At 40.9% G+C, this 24,520-nt stretch overlaps 2 protein-coding genes across 3 annotated transcripts in view; one reads left to right on the forward strand and one right to left on the reverse strand.

The window, feature by feature from the left end:
- LOC5572025 (dynein assembly factor 4, axonemal) lies at positions 1 to 13,963 on the forward strand. Of its 2 annotated transcripts, XM_021838833.1 has the most exons (3): positions 1 to 982; positions 1,533 to 1,578; positions 13,675 to 13,912. In XM_021838833.1, exons 1-3 carry the CDS (start codon positions 68 to 70, stop codon positions 13,776 to 13,778), a joined length of 1,065 nt encoding a protein of 354 aa, XP_021694525.1. In that variant the 5' UTR covers positions 1 to 67; the 3' UTR covers positions 13,779 to 13,912. The 2 variants fall into 2 exon arrangements, with proteins under 2 accessions (XP_021694525.1, XP_001660131.1); XM_001660081.2 differs by lacking the exon at positions 1,533 to 1,578 and having other exon boundaries at positions 3 to 982; positions 13,675 to 13,963.
- Positions 13,919 to 24,520, reverse strand: part of LOC5572024 (probable cytosolic oligopeptidase A) — a 15,574-nt gene continuing 4,972 nt past the window's right edge. The window contains exon 3 of the mRNA XM_001660080.2: positions 13,919 to 15,712. Coding sequence (XP_001660130.1) covers positions 14,011 to 15,712 — 1,702 coding nt within the window. The 3' untranslated portion in view covers positions 13,919 to 14,010. The remainder of the gene's footprint in view (positions 15,713 to 24,520) is intronic.

The raw sequence follows: 24,520 nt of genomic DNA on the forward strand, positions 1-24,520 counted from the left end.
GGTTTGATCGTTATTTGATATTGTCCTCGTTCTGGTGTCAAAATAGGATAAAAGGCAACGCTAAACGATGCCAGTGATTTTGAAGGATTATTCCTGGAGTCAGGACGCGGACTGGGTGACGATTCAGGTGCCCTTCGCGGACAATCATCTGCGTCACGAGGAGTTGTTCACTAGCGAGCGGTTGCTCAAGATCAACAAGGCACCTTACTACTGGGAGGTGCTTTTGGCGGACGCCATCGTAGAAGAGGAGAGTCGTTGTGCGATTCTGGAAAATGAGGTGGTCTTCACGTTGAGGAAGAAGGATGAAGGGGTGGAGTGGGATTGTTTGGAGGTGCGAGCGGATCGTGGTGAGAGATTGCATCTGAAGGAGACGTTTTTGAGCGAGCATCAGAAGAAGTTGGAGGAGAAGGCGAAACAGCGGGCGATCGAAAAGGATCAGAAGAAGAGAGATGAAATCAGCAAACAGATCGAAAGGGAAGGAAGCGAGAGAAAAGCGGTTGAAGATTTGTTGGCGGAAAGCAAACGAAAGGAACTGGAGCGGATGGAAAAGGAAAAACAGACGAAGACTGTTCCAAAAAAGGACACGCCTCGCCCGAAAGAGTTCAAAAAACCGGTACCGATTCGACCAACGAAGATAGTGGAAGAAATTCCGCAAATTCGACAGAGCGCAACTGTGGAGGTGTCGTTTACGAAACGGAATTTCGTGACTCCGAAGCGCGAATCCATGGAACAGGACGAGCGCGATTGGATTATGAAACAAGCGGCAGCGAAGAAAGCTACCGGTTTTGTAGATGAGGATTTGAGGCCCGAAGAGCGCAATCCGGAGTGGCTAAAACAGAAAGGGGACTCGTTCTTTCAGCAGGGGAACTACTTGGGAGCGATTTCCGCCTATTCGACGGGGATTAAACTGACAAAGGAATACTACTCCCTATATTTGAACCGATCGGCCGCCCATTTTGCCATGGAGAACTACCAGCGATGCGTAAGTTGATTAAGACAGGGCTGGTAGCGAGTGTCTTAAGAATATGTAGTATCGTAAAACTTTGATAATGCGGGTAACTTTGATGGCGTGGGTACCTTCTTCTTCTTCTTCTTCTTTATGGCATTACGTCCTCATTGGGATAGAGCCTGCTTCTCTCTTATGAGCACTTCCATAGTTATTAATTGAGAGCTTACTATGCCAATGACCACTTCTGCATGTGTATATCGTGTGGCAGGTACGAATACAGTAGGGACCCGATTTTGTCAGCCCCTCGATGAATTTCAGGCTGACAAAATAGGGAACCTGACAAAATCGGGACATATTTTTTATTTCTGTTTTTTTGAATTAAAACGTGTTAATATTTGCGTATGAACCACGTTTACGACCTACCTCGTTTCGTTGATTCGTTGACGTTAATTGTAACGATCAACGAATTTTGCGTTAATTTTTCGGAGCCGTTTATCAACGTTAACGTTTAGCGTTGATTTAACGTCAACGATCAACGTTAATTGTTTACGTTAATTATGGCCTTTGTTCTTCAAATTTTCAGCACATTCCAGAGTTTGTTTCAAGAAGGACAAGTAATGTAGCAAGAGGTAAGAAATAAAACAGCCAATAAGTTAAAAATACATTTTATTTATATTTTTATTTTATTTAAATGTTTATTTATCTGTTGTGTTCAGACTTTAATAAAAAAAACATGTAGTTTATTGCATTTACTTTTTCATAATGAATGAACTTATATTAAATCCGGTCAAAGACAACAGCAGGTATCCTGTTTTTTCATACAAAATTAGCAACTTTGAGGCACTGCGTCTCAGTTTAGTTCGAATTGCCATGAGATAAGAATGACGAACTACAAATAACCGGTTTTACTTTTAGTGAATTTATCACATTGCAGTCATTTTTGAAGAGTTTCAGAGGTTTGTTCAAAGACAAAAGTAAGGAACTGAGAGATTTTTTAACTTGATTACTAACGGTGAGGAGCCGGATCCTATTCTTGGCACTTTAGATTCACTTAAGCAGTGGATTTTTTGGAAGCTACTGAGCTCACATTTGGCTACAATATGCGTCGTATCAAAGTGCTTCTTATGGCAAAGTTTCAGACGATTCGTCTGAGAAAAAAAGTAGTTCATAGAAGTGCCCAAGTGGTATGTTCTGTAAATTTACGTAACTTCTGAATGTGAACGACTTTGTTGAACAAATCAATTACTCAAATATACCGTTTTTGAATTCGGTAAAAAATCTATCGGCTGCTTTTGTCTTTGATCAACCCTCTGGAACTCTTTGGTAAATGACTGCAATGTAATGTAAGGAATTCGCTATAGATAAAACTTCAGGTCATTTGTAAATCGGCATTCAAATTACAGTCAATTCGAACTACCAGGAGTTGGGATACAGGTACCAAAACATAAGCATTTTGTCTGGAAAGATAGCATTTCGTTACTTACTTTTGCCATTGACTAAATTAACTAATTTTGCAGGAAATAGCTTCGTGACCACCAGATGTTTTTCCACAACACAATTTTCAATTGCTTAGGTCTGGGATGTGAGCGGCAAGTATTTTCATTTGTCCTTATCCATGCAGTCATTCAACCTAAAAAATTGTGATTTCAAAACGCCTTTATTTCCCGGAAACCAGTGTACAGTATTTGAAAATTTTCTCAGCGAAAGGACCACTTGGCGACATGAATTCGTAGATCTTCCTTTTTCCCCTTTTCATCGTCATCGACAGATTTTGCAACGCGTCCGGATTTCTCTTCCACTCGTACAAAATTGATCTTGGCCCTTGCTGCTTGCTTCCTTTTATACCCGTAAACAAGTTTTTTTTTAAATTTCCTTGGTTACGGTATTTGCATGGAGACAACTTGTTTATCACTTTGATCGGTAATTTTGCCTTAGCCAGTAAGACAACCGGAATCAATCTAAATCCTACTTCTATATGACCATTGAATCATCTAAGAACTTTTCTTAGGACACAGGAACAAACATTTGAAAATTCCTATAGAATTTTTTTTTTGTAGAAATTCCTTCGATATAGCTTCAGTAATTGCCTCGAAGCTCTTCTTGGAATTTCTTTAAGTATAATTCATAGAATATTTCAACTGGAGGTTGCTAAATAAATTTTCCTAAACACATTTTGAAATTCATCCAGAAGGGCTTTGAAGATTTTTAAAGAAATATTTTAGAAGTTTTACTGGATTTTCATCAAAAATTTGACCTGAAATTGTTGTAAAAAAATTCTTACTGTATGAAAACCAAAAAGTAATATTTTTAGAAACTTTTTTTTCCGTATGATATTGTGTTTTTAGTGGTATACATAGATTAAATTCGATAAAGTCCTGAATAAATATCTGATATTATGTTTATGCCTATGGGACGATTAAATGCTTGAAAAAGATCTTAGTGAAGTTCCAGGTCGAATTATTGAAAAATCTCGTGACATGATGCTTGTAAGAATCAATCAATAATCTTAGCAATTTCGCAAAAAAAATCAGAAGTGAAATTAGAGGATTGTCTTAAGGAATCTCTAAGACAGTTTTGAGAGGAATTTTGAAACTATTGAACGATTTTTTTATGAGCCTTAGGCCAATTCCGTTAAGAATAGAATCATCAAAATGTAATTTTGAAGGGATACTTTCAAGAGCTTATAGAGTTATGCATCATCATCAGTATTGATGCAAACGTGGTACAACATTACAAAGACAATTTTTTGATGTATTTAAAATAGGCTGACAAAATCGGGTCAAAAAGCTGACAAAATCGGGGTAGACAAAAACGGGGGCAGACAAAATAAGGGGCTGACAAAATCGGTTCAGTACTGTATACTCTATGCACTGAGAAGTCCAGAAAATTTCCAAACTCGATCCTCGACCGGTGGGATTCGAACCCACGACCCTCAGCTTGGTCTTGCTGAATAGCTGCGCGATCACTGCCACGGCTATCTGATATTTTTTTCGTGATATTATCGCAACGTACTAGTATTAGTATAACATTTCATGTTAGAGCGTGTTTCGCTGGAATCGAGAACAACTCAAGCTTTACATTCGCATATTGAAATGTCATTGAGTTCACGGGTCATAATCTTTTTCAATCATTAATATAATCAAAAATAAGATATTATGGCTCAATCCAATTATGTTATGGGGATTTTTTTTTATTATCGGACAATTTGGGCCGAAGGATCTCCGATTTACATGAAATTTTCACCAGAGATGGAGCTCGTGGATACATGACCAAAAGTGAAATTCAAAAAAAATATGGTGGCCTATTTTCCCGGAAAACCCTTGATGAATTTTCACGATTTTTCTATATACCTCAAACTTTGAAAATTCATATCTCCTGAACTATGCATTGTAGAACAAAAGTTCTTTAGTGAAATCGAAAGGAAATTTTCTCAGCAACCTATTAAAAATATAAAAAGAAAAACATTTCTTGGAAAATTTTTCACCATGGGGAAAATCGTCGGAAAAATAGCGAAAAAACTATCGTCTGTATCATGAAAAATTTTCAAAAAAATATTTTTTGTTTCATCAATCCATACTCTAACTTTCGTCCATAGACGCCAAAGTGGTATCTTTTACCGTTTAGGCGACAGAACTGAAAAACCGATGACCACCCGCACGCTTCCCATAGAAAAATGTGTTCTATTGTGGGCCTCATAACCGTGCGCTAACGGCGGCAGTAATTTACACGTATTGTAAGTGTAACGCAGTAAACCATCCTTTCCTTTCCACTCAGAAGAAGCTTTTCGTCAATCGGACCACTCTCTTTTGGTCTGTTGGGTGTTTTGTATGTCCTTTATTCGTAACCTTTACTATTGAGACCAACGGTCTTTAATTGAAAACGATCCTAACATTCAATAATATAGGAATCGTTTTGATTCATATTACGGACAGCTTCAAATTCTGGACACTCTACTTTGTATGGGAAACATTTCACACGAAATGTTTCAATTTTTGCCGTTTAAAAGTTCTCGATTTCAAGGCTCGTTTTAGTTAGCATTTTCCATAAATATCTTTGAAAATTTATAATGCCCAACTACCTTAGATGTCTCTTTAGTGGTTTGACGATTTTAATTTATGATTTGACTGTTCCATTTATGATTATCATGTGAGGAATATGAGGCGGAATATGAGGCAAAAGTGAGGAAGCGTTCGGAATAAGAATCATGAAAAGGCCACACATTTTGATTTATTAAAAATTATTCAAGTTGCGGAAGCGAATTCTTTACCCACCATTCGAAAGTTAAGGGCTTCCAACGCTTGATAACGCTAAAGAATCATACAGTATGGTTTATTTTGTATGCTCTCTGCTGGGTTATACTTCACTGAGGCCTTAAGTGTCCGTAATATGAATCAAAACGGTAATAGGAACTGACCCTCAGCAAGCATGGAAAAATTCACTCACTCACCCGAACGCCACCGATGAAAAATAGCAAACAATCTGCTGCTAGCGAACATTCAGTGATAGCTGAACCGTCCTAGGCGGAGTGTAGCATGGAAGCGTCGAAACCGATTGATTGTGTAAAAACGACAATCGGAAGGAACGCGAAGAGAAGCAAATACCAATACACTTGTATCTGCGAGGCACGAGTTAATGCACTTAGCATCCATTCGCCGAATAAATTGAACTGACTGAGAGGATTCCTACTCACTGAATCATTCCGTGGTGTGGACTGCCAGTCAGTGAACGCTCATTAGCACTCAAACCCGAATGCCATTCGAACGGAATCAGAATGTAAACAATCATTCCTGGACAAACATTTCAAAAGGGCACATCGACATTGGTGAACATTGGCTTTGCAAGCCGCTGTTGAACCCAATTCAACTCGATCACGCTCACCAATACCACTATCAGGAAGAGCTAACACCAATCCTTCTGATAGTGGGGTAAGTTTGCGTGGGCGGGCTAAAATGGGCTCAACAGCAACGTTTCTGAAAAAAGCTCAAGACCTCTTGGACCCTTTTCAAATGTTTGTCCTTTGTCCGAATTTTGGTATTGCATTCGACTGATTAGATGCCGTTTTTTGTTTCGCTTAGTGCTCGCCGAAGAAAAAGAATGGGCACTGGAAATTGAAACGTTCGGGTTGGTAAAAAAACGGCAATAACTTTGTAGGTGTTTCCCATGCTTGACCCTCAGTATCATATAGTTGCCAAGCATATAGTTGATCCTTCAAACGCTAACATAATGATTGATTGTAACAAGAACTTCCCGTGCGGCTTTCATAGAGGCTGTTAGCTTTAATACTAAATAAAGTTGTTGATGAAGGGCACACAAAACACCCAACTGACCAATGGAGAGTGGTCCGATTGACGAAAAGCTTCTTCTGAGTGGAAAGGAAAGGATGGTTTACTGCGTTACACTTGCAATGCGTGTAAATTACTGCCGCCGTTAGCGCACGGTTATGAGGCCCACAATAGAACACATTTTTCTATGGGAAGCGTGCGGGTGGTCATCGGTTTTTCAGTTCTGTCGCCCAAACGGTAAAAGATACCACTTTGGCGTCTATGGACGAAAGTTAGAGTATGGATTAATGAAACAAAAAATATTTTTTTGAAATTTTTTCATGATACAGACGATAGTTTTTTCGCTATTTTTCCGACAATTTTCTCCATAGTGAAAAATTTCTCAAGAAATGTTTTTCTTTTTATATTTAGATAATTTCCTTTCGATTTCACTAAAGAACTTTTGTTCTACGATACATAGTTCAGGAGATATGAATTTTCAAAGTTTGAGGTATATAGAGAAATCGTGAAAATTCATCAAGAGTTTTCCGGGAAAATAGGCCACTATAATTTTTTTGAATTTCACTTTTGATCATGTATCCACTAGCTCCATCTCTGGTGAAAATTTCATGCAAATCGGAGAACCTCCGGCCCAAACCTGTCCGATAATTTAAAAAAATGCCCTTATATTTATAAAAATGTGTTCTTTCGATTAAGTTATAAAAAACTATACATTTATCAACACTAAATAACCCAATTCTCGCATAACTTCTGATCTCGCCCTAAAAGCCATTGGTAACCATGTGTATCGCTCGCTGTTTCTGAGCATTTGAATGGATTTTCATGTTATTTAACAATGCTATGTGGAAGAAAGAATCATTATTTACCTACCCGTGATGTTGGTTTGGATGCTTATTCTTTCATTTGCTCAGAAACAACGAGCTACACACGTGGCTACCAATGGCTTTTAGGGCGTTATCTCAGAGTATGCGAGAATTTATTGAATTAGACCGAAATATGCTTGTTAATATAATAAAAATGATTGATTCACTCTGAGATTGGCATACAATATGTACCGTAATATTCCATATTACCCAGTCACCCCCATGGGCGTAAATAGCCATCAGACTTGAGGGGGGCCACGGCCCCTTCTCATGAGAGATAAAAGTCGTAAAGGATTTAGATAGCTTAACAATGCTTGTTTCGATAATATTTGTGAACCGATTATAGTGGAGCACTTTCATACAGAGGTAGATCAAAACCGAAAAATCGTTCAAAACCGATTGATCAACTTTCTTAGATACCATATGTCACTTTTATGGAAAAATAGTAAACGTATCCATTTTTTCGTTTTATATTTTCAAGATGACGTATTCAACACAATCTTATAGATCTCGAATAGAATACAAGTATTTCAAAGCAGACTATAATCAGGATTTACCTTTTCAATTCGATTTGAACTAGATTTTTTGCAAAGTTATAATACAAGATAGAGATATAAATTTATCAGTTCAATTAAAGTTCAAGATCAATGTCAAATTCAAACCTCTTGAAGCCGACACTTAAAAAAACTAAGCCTCTGAAAAAAATTAAAACGCTTGTTAGTTTGAAAATATGGATTATTATTGCTCAGCATTTCTGTAGTGAACGATTCATTTCTCTAAACCTCACGAAACCAAAATTTGAACAAAGGATTGAATAATAACTATTTTGTTAGAGTTTAAAACCTTAAATACTAAAGTTTCTTGGAAAAGTTATAGTGGCAACTTCATTTGGAAGGGAAGTACAGCTGTTGGTCTCGAGATGAACTAGCCCAAGGTTAAAAACCTCGTTAACAAAGACAATGAAAAGAATTGATGTAATCAACGTAAGACGCCAAAAAATGTTGCGTAAGAAAAATTATTAAAAATAATTGAAAAAAAAAATACATATTATAAACACATATAGAAAAATTAAAAGCGTGTCTAAAAACAATCTTCAGTATGAACAAGACCTTAGGTTTGTTCTACAAAAACAACTAGTAAATAGGCTCATTATCTTTTCAATTTAAAAACTTCAAAAATTTGTGTCAATTTAACATTGAAAAAATTAAAACAAATGTTGCGGCATCTACGACTTTACACGGTTCGATGTTGTTTATTGTACGAATCCGCCACTATCTTACTATACGTAGAGGGATTTCTATGTTCATTCAGCGGTTGATATCTGTTCCGACGTCTCGGAGACAAATTTATCGAATGACTCATGAATTTGAATATGAAACATTTAAAGTTCACGAAAAATGTATACAAAATAAAGTTCGCTTGCTGCACCAATGTTTTTTTTTTTTTTTGAGAACTTGTTTTTGTAAAACTTTACCATAACTCTCATACACAAACATTTCCCAGTAACAACGATTTGTTCCCAGTAACAACGTTCACAAAATATCGCAGCTTGTTCAAAAATATGAAGAGACTTTGGTTTTCTAATTAATAATACCACTACAAGTAGATCAAGCTAGTTCTGCTAATTCTAAAATATGCTTCGATGAATTTTAATATCGGGAAAGGGCAAAAAGGTAATAGTTTGGCACAATGTGACATTTAAAAATAACATATTGCTTTTGCCTGTCAAACAATGATCACCCGGAAATTTATATTCAAAATTCATTTAACACGGTTAAGTGCATGAAAACTATATTGTCATTTATTCTCCATTTTTTTTCGGGGGGTCCAAGTCCATGATTTGGGGGGGGCCAGGCCCCCCCTGGCCCCTCCCTATTTACGCCAATGGTCACCCCCTGGTCCTAATTGCAATACTAAAACAAACAATCAGACAAATTTTCATTCAATTTAGAGAAGATTAGGAGGTGCCTCAAGTCAAATTAGTGTTTTTGGCTATTTTTTACCTTAAGGTGAAAGTTCATTGAGCACGTAAACATAATGTTGCCACCCACTCGAGCCACCCAACAAGGCAGAGCACAATGTTATGTGCGTCGGCCAGGGAATGTCTGAAAACTCAGTGCAGTGCCAAAAACATGCATGCCACTCAGAAATTGATTGTGCGTCTCCCATTCTTTGCGAGTAAACTCAAAGCAAGGCGCAGGAGACAATTTGTTTTTGTGCGAGACAAAGCAAAGCACAATCTCTACTCTTTCAGTCTCTTTCGTGAAAGCACAAAATCCACTCTAGAATAATTTCAACAAAGTATGCTTTGAAAGCGGAAAAGCTTAATGGACCGATGCACGAGATCACTATTTGACGTTTGAGCGGTGCCGTGTTATTTACGTGACAATGGCAACGAGTGAATTCGGCACCGCTCAAACGACAAATTAATGAACTCGTGCATTGGTCCATAAGTGCTTTGCAAAAACTTATTGTTGTGGATCTTGACATATTTGGTAAAGTCAGAAACATAAGGTGGTGACGAATTATGTTCAACGTGTTTAAGAGTTGTGACAGTCACATATAATGAAATGAATTCAAGTGAATTTGTTTACGCGTGTACGAAACGCAAAGAGTGAAAATAAGACAACTCGATACCGTGCATCCCAAAGCACATTGCGTGTCAGCACAGCCAGGGTGCAGTCCAGAGAAAAATACTCCTGCACGTCTCTTTCGAATTTTGGGTGCTATCTCGCAGCAGCGCGTGTAGCACCGAAAGAGATTTGAGTCGCACCCCATCTCTGGCGTCGGCCAAAAATAAATCATCATGTTCCAAGTATTCGTGATCAAACGTCAACATCCCACCGCAAAATCGCTAGTGTTTGGAGGTGATTTTAACCTCAAAATTGCGAAATCATCACCTCCAAGTTAGTTCTAACACCCTCCGTTACATGGATTATGGTGGCGCGTCGATCGTCGCAAGTTTCTCGTTAAACAGTCAATACCTTCATCCACAGAATTATGTAGGCAGTGTTACATAAGCCCAAAATCACAATTTATTTCATTTGGTAGTGAAAACATGTTTTTTGACCAAAATTATAAGCATTTTTCACACCATGCGTGTGTTGTTTACTTTTTTGGCAGTTTAATCCTCTCTTCCCTCGCATTTTGGCGCTACCTCACATCGTTTTGGTACCCATTTTTTAGTCAGTTTGCCCTAAACTTGTTCCTGATTTTCGAGTATATGGCTTATACGCTAATAGTGCTAGATTCTGGCAATTAAAGATATTGCATTAATTCGTCGTATATGATTAAGCTTTTCATTTGTTTATCATTTTGTTTCTTGTTTTATGCATCAGCGAGATATCTTGATGTATTTCTGCGAGTGACACTTTTTCGTGATTCTGAACTCTTTTTTCTTGGTTTTCATACTCGCCATCATATGTCCAAGTTTCAATCAAATATGCCTATGTTTGATTCTCTGATCAGTGATCATACCCGCCACCAGATGTCGATCATGTCTCATTCTGTATCTTTATCTGTTTTGATGCCAAATGAATCATCGTTGATTGACTTTGTCCTTAGGCATTTATTATCCTTACTGAATCCACCAGATATGATCATTTTCCCGCAAACCTTTTCTTCAGATAACGGATATACTTTCCATTGTTCTTCACATATTCTAGAACTACGTTACCAACAGGGGATCTGCAGACTACTATCTATGTGAAATGTTCGCTGAAACGAGCACCTTACAGCAAGACGTTTTTCAGTGGTTATCAAGGTTGGGAAACAATACGCTACAAGTTCCATTTTAGCAAATACAACTACTGGGTGGTTGTCTTAACACACCACAGATTCCATTATTGGCTGTTATCACGGCACGTTTACTTATTAGCATTTATTATGCACTGGCTTCACACAGTTGCTCCGACACGCTATTTTTCTAAGACGGTTCTTGGTGGTTGTGTCGACACGCCACTTTCTTGGAATGTTATCATTATGCTTTCATATGTTGGGTGATTTTCATTACGCATCTTATTTTGACGGGTTTCATTGCACGTCTTCGGAGTTTTTCATTACACGCCATTGCATTGGAAGTTTTTCATTACACTTACATATCTCGGGTGATTTTCATTACCCATTTGACGGTTTTTATTATACATCCTCACCGGTTTTCTTTACTCGCCATTTTCTTGGAAGCTTTTCATTACACTTCCATATCTCGGGAGGTTTTCATTACACACCCTATTTGACGGTTTTCATTACTCGTCATTTTCTTGGAAGGTTTTCATTACATTTCCATACTCTGGGTGGTTTTCATTACACACCCTATTTGACAGTTTTCAGTACTCACCATTATACACCACATGTTTTTTTTTCGATACGCCACTTCGGTTGATTGCCCCTCTTCGCACCTTTAAATTGATTTTGGGAACTGCGGTTCTGTTTTAGAAGCAATTCCAAGTGATTCTTTCCCTCTCTTTTTGATCAGGAAAATAACAACAACAACGATGAGCTCCTGGCAGGATCGCCAATGTAAATATTGTACAACTCTCGTTCATTAATTCGCAGCCATACGTATTCTCTGCGGAAGAATCACTTGGAACGCTGGCCGGACGGTACCAAGGTGACACGACTTACCTCACCAAGAAACTAATGCAGTACTGGCGAGTCAACACCAAGCATCGGTCCATACCAGGGCTGCCATATGTACAGATTTATCTGTATTACACAGATTTTTTTATTTTGACACAGATTCAATTTGTATGGAACATAGATTTTCTTTCAGCAATTTTTGTATGGACACAGGTTTTTTTTGCATAGAACACAGATTTTTTAACGTAGTGGATACAGATTTTCTATCAAATCATCTGGCAGCTCTGGTCCATACACTCACCGTCATGGCAAACACAGCCACTTTACGAACGCAACACACGCATACATTTGCAATGTATGGTTCTGCTAGTGTTGCATGTGAGGGGAAGGACATTAAACGTGTTCAGCTCTGTGTACACCTCACAGTGTTGATTGTTGACGACAATCTTGCACCTCTTCAATGGCATTTTGGGCGGATTATCGATATACATCCGGGTACTGATCGCCACACGCGTGTAGTAACGTTGAGGACGAAGGGCGGAACGACGAAGCGAGCGGTCAAGAAGATTTGTTTGCTTTCTTTGAATGGTGAAGATGTCAAAGAGTGATGTTTAGAAATGAAGCCATTTCAAGGCCCCTGGATGATGTTACGCCCAAATCAAAAATATGTCTCTTTTATAGATACAGTCCACCCATGTATTCATTTTATATTCACTCACACAGAACAGTTCTGACCATTTTTACAAAAACACTATTTCTCACGCAAGCTAGTTTTGATTCTCGGTCTTCAACCACCGAAACTATCTCGTTGAGCTTTTTTCTGAGGAACAGCGTCTTTGTAGTTTTTTCATCTACTTTTCCAAGCGTAACATTTAATGATGCAAGTGAAATCAAAAAATTTTCCCGGTACTTGAATAAGCATAAGGCTTTGATATTTTTCTTGGAAAAATCTGCTAAGTTAACTAAAGATATCGGTTTGAGCATTGGTGGAAAAATTTCAGTAGGAAATTCCTAAATACCGGCACCCGTACCAATGATTGTAATGTACCAGTAGATTGGACTATGGAATAAAACCAACATTTTTAGAAAAAACGACATGTGATATTTTTGGTGGATAGATCGTCTCTAATTTAATCGATTTGCCAAATTTCACCTCTTTATTTTATCAAAAAGTCAAATAAATAATTAAGTTTATGCAAAAAAAATTGCTCCCTTGCACCAGTAGTTGCCGTCGTGTTCCAGTAGTGGATCAAAGGATCGAAGCAGTTTTTAAAATGGATGTATAAAAATGAAGAAAAGTCCTAGAGATGATCTTTATGCTTCATTCGAAAGATATTAATTGCTATTCCGAGGGAAAAATGTTAAACCTATGTAAAAATTTACCATTTTGTTTAAAATTCCTTGTATCATTCCCGAACGTCTACTACTGGAGCACTAGCACAACTACTGGAACACGTGTACCAATAGTGGCTCAAGCGATTTTATGTTGAAAAAATTAGTTTTATCACTCTTTTTATATTTTTCCCATATAGTAGAGGTTGAAATCTTTCTGTTGACGCCAAAAGATCTCTGTTAAGGCTTTTCGTTATTTTGTTATGATTTTTTATAGCTTAGGTAGTCTACTAATGGCACCGGCACCCTAGCATCTGAAAAAATGTTTAGAGTAATCCCTGTGGAAATTACTTCCCGGATTCCTGAAGCACATTCCGCAACATAACTCTAAACATACTTCCAAAACTTTCTAGCAAATTTCTGGGAGAGAGATACCTGGGCCCAGATAGCCGTAGCGGTAAACGCGCAGCTATTCAGCAAGACCAAGCTGAGGGTCGTGGGTTCGAATCCCACCGGTCGAGGATCTTTTCGGATTGGAAATGTTCTCGACTTCCCAGGGCATAGAGTATCATCGTACCTACCACACGATATACGGCCATGCCTCTAAAGTGAAACCTGCTAGCAGCTCTGAAATTAACGAGTTAAGCATTAATCATCTATCTAATTTTAGGCAGAGGACTGTTCTACAGCGCTGAATCTCCTGGACCCACCCGTGGAATCGAACAGGAAAGCTCGAGTCGCATGTCTGGCGAGGAGAGGCGCTGCCCTGGTTAAGCTGGGCTTTCTCCGACAGGGATGTGATGAGCTGATCGCTGCCTGCAAGCTGGATCCCCAAAACGATGGTCTTCGCCGAGAGGTGGAAATGGTGCAACGAAAACTAGAAGAATGTGATACGGATTCAGACTAGCCAGCGGTTCGAATTGTACAATAAATCTTATATTGACTGTTTCATTCAATAACACTCAGTTTTAAAAGTTTTAACAACCTACGCTTCCTACTATTTTGCTCATTCGCTTCCGCTAGCCGACGGATTGCCACCGGTTGAATGCACTGGTTTGTAGATGCCCAGATTTTGGAGCAGCGCCTTGGGGGATGGATCACGGCCACGGAACTGACGGAACACTTCCGAGGGGTGACATCCTCCGCCCAGGGCCAGGAACGTTTCGCGGAATCTCCGACCGGCTTCGGATTGCTGTCCCTTTGATTTGGCTTCCACGAAGGCACTGTAGACGTCCGCAGCGACCATCCGAGACCACAGTCGGCTGAAATAGGCTGCTCCCCAGTCACCGGAGAAAATGGTCGTCATCGAGCACGGATGGGCGTCCTTTTTGTCCAACGGGAAGGTGTGGAACTGCGGGTACAGGTTCTTGACAACGTCCAACCAATAGTCGGATGTAAGATGCAGGTCCAGGTCAAGATTGGAGAAGTACAGTTCGCGACAAAGGCTGTATCCGGCCAGATGCTTCTGGTTCTTCTGAATGGCCATTATGCACTCGTCCGGAAGCGGTTGTTCCGTGCCGTAATGCGAACTGATCGAGCGAATGACGTCCGGATCGTACAGAAGGTGAGTCAGGACATGTCCCGAAACCTCAACGGCGTCCCATTCGACGTTGGAAAGACCGGCAAGTTCGCTGTACCGCATCTCGGTCAGCAAATGCTGCAGCGCGTGGCCAAACTTGTGGAACAGAATATTCACATCGTCCAGCGATAACAATGAAGGCTTTCCGTACAAAGGTGCTGGGAAATTGCAGATCAATGCTGCCAGCGGATTATCTCCAGCAACAATGCTCTTGTTCACGATTCCAACCATCCACCCGGAGTTGCCTGCCACGGAGATCTTCTCTTCTTCTCGTGAGTACAAATCCGTGTAAAATCCGGCTATCGGTTCAGTTCCTTTGCTGGAATTAAAGATGTCGAAGAATTTCACGTCCTCATGCCACGTGTCCACTCCGGTTCTTTCCACGATCTTGATGTCAAACAGCGACTCGGCCAATTTGAAAAGACCATTCAGAACCTTAGGCATCGGGAAGTACTCTCTCAGTGCTTCCTTGTCAAAATCATGGCACTCGGCCATCTGCTTTCTCTTCCAGTACGGGACATCGTACACGTCCAGTTTGGCTTTGAACCCGTGATCAACGGCGAATTCTTCCAAAGAAGCCATCTCATCCTCCAAGGCAGGTCTCGCATACTGAAGCAACTCGCCCATTGTGCTTCTCAGCGTGTCAATCGACCCGACCATCTTCGTCTCCATCGACATGTGCGCAAAGCTTTCGTACCCGAGCAATTTGGCCTGGCGTTTCCTCAGGGCCCGAATCTGCTCCAGATGCGTACTGTTCTCCAGGGCCTTGTCCGTGTGGTTTGAACACTTTCGAGTATCTGCTTGCCACAAATTCCACCGATGGGTTCGATCCGGACAATATTCCAGAAACTTTTGAACCACATACGGCTGCAACGTCACTTTCCAAGGTCCCTTGATGACCTGGGACTGATCAACGGCCAGCGCCTGGAGCAGCGTCGGCGGGAACTCCTGCATCAGAGCCGGGTCTTTGATGAGTTGCGAAAATTTCTTCACTGCCACTTCCCGCTTGCCGTGGAACTTGGATCGCTCCTGTGTCAGCTTTTCGAGCACTTCCTTCAGCTCTTGTTTGCCTGAGCCTTCCACTTCGATTCCATTCAATTTTGACTCCAGCAGATACTTGTTGATCAATCTGAAATCAAAAATCATATATCAATTTTTCGTCTTTTTGAGAATTAGTGTTCTGTGAAATTTTCAGCTATCTATGTGGTGATTTTAAGGTGAACTTAAGACGATGTAGATTTATATAGAAATCACTATGGGGAAACTTTGAAAAATGTTCCGAACAAGTTAATACTGCACAAGTATAACATTTCAAAACTCATTCTTCAAACCATAATAAAGAAATTTGCTGTAAAGAGCAATTCACCCCGACGGATAAGAGAGGTGATATTCATTAGATGGTTTGCTATTATTTAGCTCCTTATGGGATTATACTGCCGTGAATCGCAAGTCAGTCCCATCTGCATTTTTGTCAAAATTGAGTTGATATCAGTTTTCAACATATGATCTTTCTGCTGCACTAACGAGACAACACATTTTGTTCGGTAAAATTAGGAAAAAGCACCAAGTCGGATTGTCCCATAACGAAAAGTAATCGCATATCAGTCCCACTACAGATTTTCACACCATGCAACTCAAAAATGAACCATATTTTGATCATTTTTAAATTTTTCGCAGAAAGGTATCGGGGTGAAAAGCAATTTGTGAATGTTTCATTGAGATTGAAACATGTTTAAATCTTCAAGAATTTTTTGAATATTCGTATAGAAAACGAGTTTCTGAACTTCACAGCCTAGTTTCTCAATGCCTTTTTTTTTTGTTTTTTTTTTTTTGTTTTTTACAAGGGGGAAATCTGCAAACAGATCCCCTGAGAAGATAACTCAGGGAATGCGGGGATGACGCACCAACGACGACCCGCTAAAACCAGCCTATGCACTGTGCATGAGCAATTCATTTAGAATTGCTCAAGTGGTGAACAGTGCATCGACATGACCCTTGGACTCAGACCCTCATCTCCCCGGAACCACCTTACGGTATTTCTTCGGGAAGGGACCAGTGCATATAGCACAACACGTGTAGCAGAAGTAGCCTAGGCAAACTACTTCTCCTAGCCGACTTAAACAATGTTACAAGGGACCAGCCTCGGCAGGGCTAATCCTCTGCAGCCAACTCTTGGTCGGCGCGCCATAGACGCTGCAATTCTAACATAATGTGAGTGACAGCCGTAGTTACTGCATTCCAGCACTCGGCATCCGCACACATTCTCTCTATAATATTGTCGGGGGACGTGTCCCCTCCGCATGTAGTGAGCATGCGACCTCTCACAACAATGAAACGGGGGCAATCGAACACGACATGCTCCGCTGTTTCCTCTACACCAGCACAATTGGGGCACGCAGGAGATTCTGAGTGCCCGAACCTATGCAGGTACTGTCTATAGCAACCATGTCCTGACAGAAACTGCGTCAGGTGGAAGTTCACTTCCCCATGGCTTCTACCATACCAATCTGACACATTTGGTATTAGTCGATGGGTCCATCTACCCTTAGTGGAGTTATCCCATTCCTGCTGCCAGCTTCTGAGCGTTTCCTCTTTACACGTGTCGCGGACTCCTCTGGTACCCCTTTGGTTGAAGCATTGAACATCTTCCTTGATGATGAGCCCGATGGGCGTCATCCCGGCTATGATGCACACGGCCTCTTTAGATACCGTCCGGTATGCACTTGCTACTCTTAAGCACATTATCCTGTACGTGCTTTCCAACCGCTTTAGGTTTCTGTTCGTTCTAAGCGCTTTTGACCAGATTGGTCCTCCATACCTTAGTATGGATAGCGCCACGCTTGCCAGCAGCTTGCGTTTGCTGGCAATTACAGCAGAGCTGTTAGACATCATCCTCGAAAGCGCCGCTATAGCCGTAGATGCCCTTTTACAGGCATATTCAACGTGGCTAGCGAAGCTCAGCTTGTCATCGATCATTACCCCAAGATGCCTAAGGGATCGCTTGGACTCTATGGTGCAGTCACCTACCGAGATAAGCGCCCGTTGCTCGGACTTGCGGTTGTTGACCACCACCACCTCAGTCTTGTGACGGGCCAGTCCTAGTTTCCTAGACTTCATCCATTCCTCAACCAGGGAAATAGAGTGCGCTGCTGTCAACTCTACTTCCTCCATCGATTCACCATAGACCACTAGGGTGATATCGTCGGCGAAGCCAACAATCTTAACACCCGTCGGAAGGGGCAGCCTCAGTACGTCATCGTACATCGCATTCCATAACAGCGGGCCCAGGATTGAACCTTGAGGTACTCCCGCGGTAATTCGAACGCTTTTCTGCCCCTCCTCTGTGTCATACAGTAGAATCCTACCATCAAAATAGCTTTCTAGAAGCTTACACAACTGCACCGGTACCTTGAGGCGGTGAAGCGCATGTGCTATTGCTTCCCAGCTTGCGCTGTTGAACGCATTCTTCACATCCAGAGTGACAACCGCGCAGTAACGGATGCCGCTCCTTTTATGCTCGATTGCCACCTCAGCTGTTTGAACGACCGACTGGATGGCGTCCAGAGTAGATTTACCTTTTCTGAATCCAAACTGGTTGTTGGACAGGCCGTCCGCACTCTCCGTATACGGTACTAGTCTGTTGAGAATCAACCTCTCCAATAACTTGCCCGTCGTATCTAGTAGACAGATAGGTCTATACGCCGACGGGTCACCTGGTGGTTTCCCCGCCTTTGGTAGTAGCACCAATTTCTGTCGCTTCCATACATCCGGGAAGATTCCTTGATCAATGCAGCGTTGCATCGTGGTTCTGAACATGTCCGGATCCGTGTTCACTGCCGCTTTTAAGGCAACATTCGGGATACCATCGGGTCCCGGTGCCTTGTTTGACGCGAATGATTTCACGACTTCTGCCAGCTCTTCGTTCGTCACTCTCGCCACTTCTTCTCCTTCATCTGCCGCATACGGCGCTGGGGGCCATGGGCTTATGGGATGGTGCGGGAAGAGTACATCGATTATCGATCGCAGCAACTCGGGCGATTTCTCTTGGGGCGCTATGGCTCCTTTGGTCTTAGCCATTACCACTCTGTAGGCGTCACCCCATGGACTAGAATTGGCACTCTCGCATAGACTTTCAAAGCATGCCCGTTTTCGACTCTTGATTTCCTTTTTGAGAGCCAACTTTGCCTCTCTGAATGCTGCACCGCGTTCCTCTCTTTGTGCTTCTGTGCATGCGCGTTGCATTCTTCGTCTAGCCCGAAGGCAGATTGCTCGAAGATTTGCAATTGATTCGCACCACCAATACACTGGCGGCCTGTTCTCTCTAGGAGGGGCTTTTCTCGGCATGGAAGCATCACACGCTCGTGATATCATAGCAACTAGCTCTTCACCGTTTAGGTCCAGAGTGTTTCGTTCGCGCCTCAGGGCTTCAGTGAATACTTCGCCGTCGAAGCGCGCTGTTTTCCATCCTCGGGCTTGGGTCGAGTTACATCGCGCTGCCTTCTGCCCGCCTGGTATTATACTATAGCGAATCGATTGATGATCGCTATGAGTATAACCGTCATCAACGCGCCAGTTCATGGTACCTAAAAGGTTAGGACTACAAAACGTCACGTCGATGATCGATTCTGCACCATTTCTGCGGAAGGTACTCACTGTACCCACATTTGCCAGCTCTACATTTAATGCGGCCAGGGATTCCAACAATAGCTGGCCTCTTTGATTGGTGCAGCGGCTACCCCACTCCACTGCCCATGCATTAAAGTCGCCAGCTATCACTACTGGCTGCCGATTAGCTAGTTCGGCCATCATCCTGTCAACCATGTGGGAAAATTCCTCAATCGACCACCTTGGGGGCGCGTAACAACTGCAATAGAACACGCCGTTGATTTTTGCTATCGCAAAACCGTCATTTGAGCTAGAGACTACTTCTTGGATTGGGTATCGTCCTGTCGTCCCTATAGCTGCTAGCTGTTGAGACCTATCCGCCACCCAGTTCCCGTTGTTGGCTGGTATGCGGTATGGGTCCGATAATAACACCACGTCAGTCTTGGTTTCCGAGACTGACTGCCAAAGCAGCTGCTGGGCTGCATCACAGTGGTTTAAATTTAACTGTGTTACTTCCGTTTTGGCTGCTTTGATACTCCGCTTGTGCCCGGACATTTGGGTCCGCCCGTTAAGTGTCCGTTGTCTGCTCTGTCGACACATATTAGGCACTTAGCGATTTGCTTACAATCGCTTGCCCTATGGCCTTCAGCGCCGCATTTTCTGCACATCTTACTTCTGTCGGGACCATTGCAATTCCACGACTTATGGCCCTTCCCGCCTACTTTTTACAGATGGGACTGACTTGCGATTCACGGCAGTATAGCCCTGCAAACACCTTTAAAAATCCCAAACAAAATAAGCTCAGATGGGATTAGTAATTAGTTTCTGTAGCAATATCCTTCATTAATGTCACTATGGGATAAACAAAACTTACATTACAGTATTAACGTGTTTAGAACATTTTTCAAAATTTCTCCATAGTAATTCCCATATGAACCTACGTTCTTTATGGGCCATCTTTAAATTAACTCCGAAAAAGCTGAAAATTTCACAGAACGCTCATTTTGAAGATTTTTTTTTAAGGCACTCTGTGCTTGTGGCCACTACTGTGCCGGAATCAGTTGATCTGTAGCTTCTTTACCGATACAGATCTATTTTTAACTTATCTATATTTTACATCTTCTTTCACTCTCTCCTACTCTTCTACTCTCACACCAAGCAGGTAGGAGAGAGCTCTGCTGTTAGTGAGGCTAGCTGCCTGCGAAGAGGATCAGTTTGTCTCAGTCACCATCTGATACTGACGGAGGATGGATGTGCTCCCCAAAGCACAGTCCTCCGTGAGGCGTCTTCTGGTGGCTGGACGGGTTTTTTATGGAGGGGCTGGGAATCGAATCCATGACCTTCCGCTTATGAAGCGAAAGCGTAACCTCAAGGCTACAGACTTGACAAGGCTTCGTCCATTTGGTTGGTAATCAGACAGACTGAGCCAAGTGTTTTTCAATGGTTTCAGAAAAACGTACCCCATGTATTCGAAATATCAAAATATTTGCATTATTTTCTGTAATATGTAATGGAACTTATCTATCCGATGATACTACTGAATCAGAAAATTCAGAATTATTGGAGTTCTAAACATTTATTTAGAACGTAATAATATCATCTAGTCTGGTCTGTCTGGACACCGACCATTTGTCTCTCGACTGTCGGTTTTTTTTTACCTTTTGTCACAAATTCGAATATGTATCAACAAATATCAGGGATGATAGTGCCTGAGTGTCATGAAAATAGAAGCTTGAGAGACCTCTAGCTAGCTTTATTTCTTTATTTCTTTTTTGGAGCAGGGAAAAGCCCACTTGAGTTGAGCTAAGATAACTCTTCCTCAAATGGGCGCAAAACCTCCTCATCTTTTAGTACCAACAGAAAGTAACACTCCAAATGATACAATTTTTGCTTAATACTAGTAATATAAATTATTCTTATTTCTATAGTAAAACTAATGTACGGCTACAAAATTCATCTGATGAAATATGTTAAGTTGGACTGGAGAGAATACTACTAAATCTATTACGAAGAATGCGGCGAGAGAGATGAAAATCAAAATCATGAAAACAACGATTAAAAGAACGACACATGCTGGTGAAAGGTTCGTGGTGCCCATAATTAGTGCGAGCACCACGAATATAAAGAAATGCACTAGAGCGAAGAGGGCGGTAAGGTATATTAAGATTAAGAAGCGATAACAAATGTGGACAATCAATTTGTGTTTGTAAAAGATCAGAAATGAATAGTGCTTTTGAGATTTCACGGCGTACGCTCAGTAACTCTAGACCAATAAGATTGCAACGCTGTTCGTAACTGGGCAAATTCAGTGGATTGTTCCATGGTAGATGACGCAAGCTAAACCGTACAAACTTGTGTTGGATTGATTCGATACGCATGATACTATTCTGATAATAAGGAGCCCAAACAACTGATGAGTATTCTAAAACTGACCTCACTAATGAACAGTATAAAGATTTTAAACATTGATAAGCGGTTTCTTCACCACCGCTTAGGTCTTAAACCTGGTTTAATCGTATGGGTAGACGTGGTTTACGGCTTAAGCGAAGGTGAAGAAATCGGCCCTGAATGTTTTTGAAATGTTTTGCTACACGGAATATGAAACCAAGTATTTTCGAGGCTTTGGAGGTAACGAAGGCAACATGCTCCTTGAAAGTTAATCTTGAGTCCATTAACACACCTAAATCCTTAACCACATGTTCTCTTTTGAGAACAGTAGTACCAACTTTATAGTTAAATAATAATGTAGAGCGTTTCCGAGAGAACGATATCACAGAGCATTTAGCGGCGTTGAGATCCATGCGATTCTTTTCACACCAAACAGTGAACACATCAAGTTGGGACTGCAGGAATTGAGCATCGCAGACATCATTCACAACGTAAAACAATTTGAAATCATCGGCGAAAGAAAGCTTCAATGACCTGAGTGTAAAATGTACATCGTTTAAGTACACTAAAAATATCAGTGGCCCTAAGTGGCTACCTTGTGGCACCCCCGAAGTTACATGGAAGTAGGGTGAAATGGAATCACCGACTTTAATAGCCATTTCACGGCCGCTGATATAAGATTTCAACCAGCAAAGAAAAGAATCAGCAAATCCAAGACGTTCAAATTTGGCGATGGTTATCTGGTGATTGATTTTATCGAAGGCCGCCGAAAAATCCGTATACCATGCCCACACAGTTACGGATCACCCACAGTGACGGATCACTTTGGCCTTCAACATCGGATAACTCGCTTAAAACATAAACGTTGACGTAAAACATATTTTTCCCATGTTATACTATTTGTCTTCTACTATTTGTAATGTTAAGCACAACATTCAACCGCTAAATAACGGTGTTTTTGGCAAATGTTCAGTTGGTATCACACAGCTATCATTGTATGGTCGTTTGCTGTAAGAAGTGCCGTCAGCATTGATAAGCTCCCACAGGTGGTAAAATTCAAATGTTATAGTATAAAACATGCTCGTCCGCTTCGATTTAGTATGAATTTATCTTTGGAAAACAATTTTCTTGATTGTTGATTCTAAATACTGAATATTAGCACTTCTAACTAGTGATCCATAATATGGACCAGGTAATGATTGTTTACCACAGTTATGGATCACTTCCAAAATATGTAGATTTCTGTTATTTTAAGCATTGGATTCGACATTTTCAGACAATAGCACTAAGGATAAAACTAATAAAACATCAAGGTTTGTAAATTTCATTTTTTAGCAGACAAAAATGGGTGGAAAACTTGGTGTGGAGCCAAAACAGTCCATGTCTCAGTTATTACAACACAGTATCCCAAAAATAATGGCATTTTGCCCTTGTTTCCAGCTCTAACACTGCTATTTTTGCAGTAATATGTGACACATTGCTAACTTTCGCCAAATCATGCAATACAGATGCATTGAGTTGAAAATCTCTTGATTTTGCGCACTGATCCGTAATATGTCCAATTTGATCCATAATATGAAAATTGATCCATAATATGGTTTTCAGAAATTGATACAATTTTTATTTTTTTTTTGCAATCCTATGTAAATATTGCACTCAAAACAGTTTACTAACCGAAGTTCCAACTTGTAACTATTCAATTCGTGTTTTTAAATTATAATATAACGTTTTCCATGTCGTTTTATTGAATTTTATAGGTTGGACTCCACACTATTTGATCCATAACTGTGGGGTCATGGTATATCGAGTCTACTTGTTTGCCTTCTTGAAGTGCTTGTGCAATAAAAGTCGTGTAGGTAAGCAAGCTGGTGTTCGTCGAGCGTTTCGGCATGAACCCATGTTGATGCTCCGAAATAAAATTTTGACGATTGTGGAGTAAAAAGTCGTAAACCACTTTCTCGAACAATTTCGAAATGGCACACAGAGCTGCAATACCACGATAGTTGCTGACATCACGTTTGTTTCCTTTTTTAAAAACCGGGAAGACATACGACTTCTTCCAACCATCTGGGAATTTACCAACCTGAAGTGATAAGTTGAAGAGACACGATAATGGCATCGAAAGATTGGCAGAGCATTTTTTCAGAACCATCGCAGGAATACCGTCTGGACCGCAGCTAGTTGATGCTTTCAAAGAGGAGCAAATTTTGTTAATTGCTTCGGCTTCGATGAATGGGTGATCACTTACTGGTGAATGAACGGGTACATTTTCAGCGGCTAAGAAAACTTGTGATTCGTCCAAAATTTCCGTGGTGAAAACGCTTGAAAACTGGTTTAAAAAAAGATCACAAATACCATCGGTAGTGGAGCGTTCAATATTACCCTTAAACATGACCGTGGGTAGACCGGATTCCTTCCGTTGCTCGTTGACATAGTTCCAGAACGATTTAGGATTTTGACGTAGATTTTGTTGAACTTTCATTTGGTGCGAATAGAACAGCTTCTTATTCAAGCGTTTGTAGCGACAATTTGCAGCGTGATAGTTCTTTTTACAACGTTGGGTTTTGAATCTCGTATACTTTCGCAGAGTTGATCTTTTCAACCTTTTCAGCTGTTTTAGATGATTATTAGTCCACGGTGGGTTGATTGGGGCTTTACGAGAACGCGTCGGAATGAATTGGTCGATAGCATACAATACAATACTAGAGAACGCACTCAACGCACTAGCTATAAAAAAGGCCCAACGGGATCCAAAAAGAGGCCAAACAGGTATCAAGAAAACAAAGCGAAACCTAACAGGAATTTGGAGAAATATTTTTTTGATTTTTCAGAGAATCAGATTGGGCATTTCTCTAAGAATGTTTCTACGACTTATTTTGGAAATTCCTCGTGACATTACGACAAGTAATACTGCTACTCTGGGAGGGAGGCACAGATACTTCAC

Source organism: Aedes aegypti, chromosome 1, assembly GCF_002204515.2.
Source record: "Aedes aegypti strain LVP_AGWG chromosome 1, AaegL5.0 Primary Assembly, whole genome shotgun sequence".
Taxonomy (NCBI): Eukaryota; Metazoa; Arthropoda; class Insecta; order Diptera; family Culicidae; genus Aedes; species Aedes aegypti.

Coding starts and splice junctions, on each gene's coding strand:
- LOC5572025 (XM_001660081.2), top strand. CDS start 68: ATGCCAGTGATTTTGAAGGATTATTCCTGGAGTCAGGACGCGGACTGG. Junction 983..13,674: donor TGGAGAACTACCAGCGATGC/GTAAGTTGATTA, acceptor ATCTAATTTTAG/GCAGAGGACTGTTCTACAGC.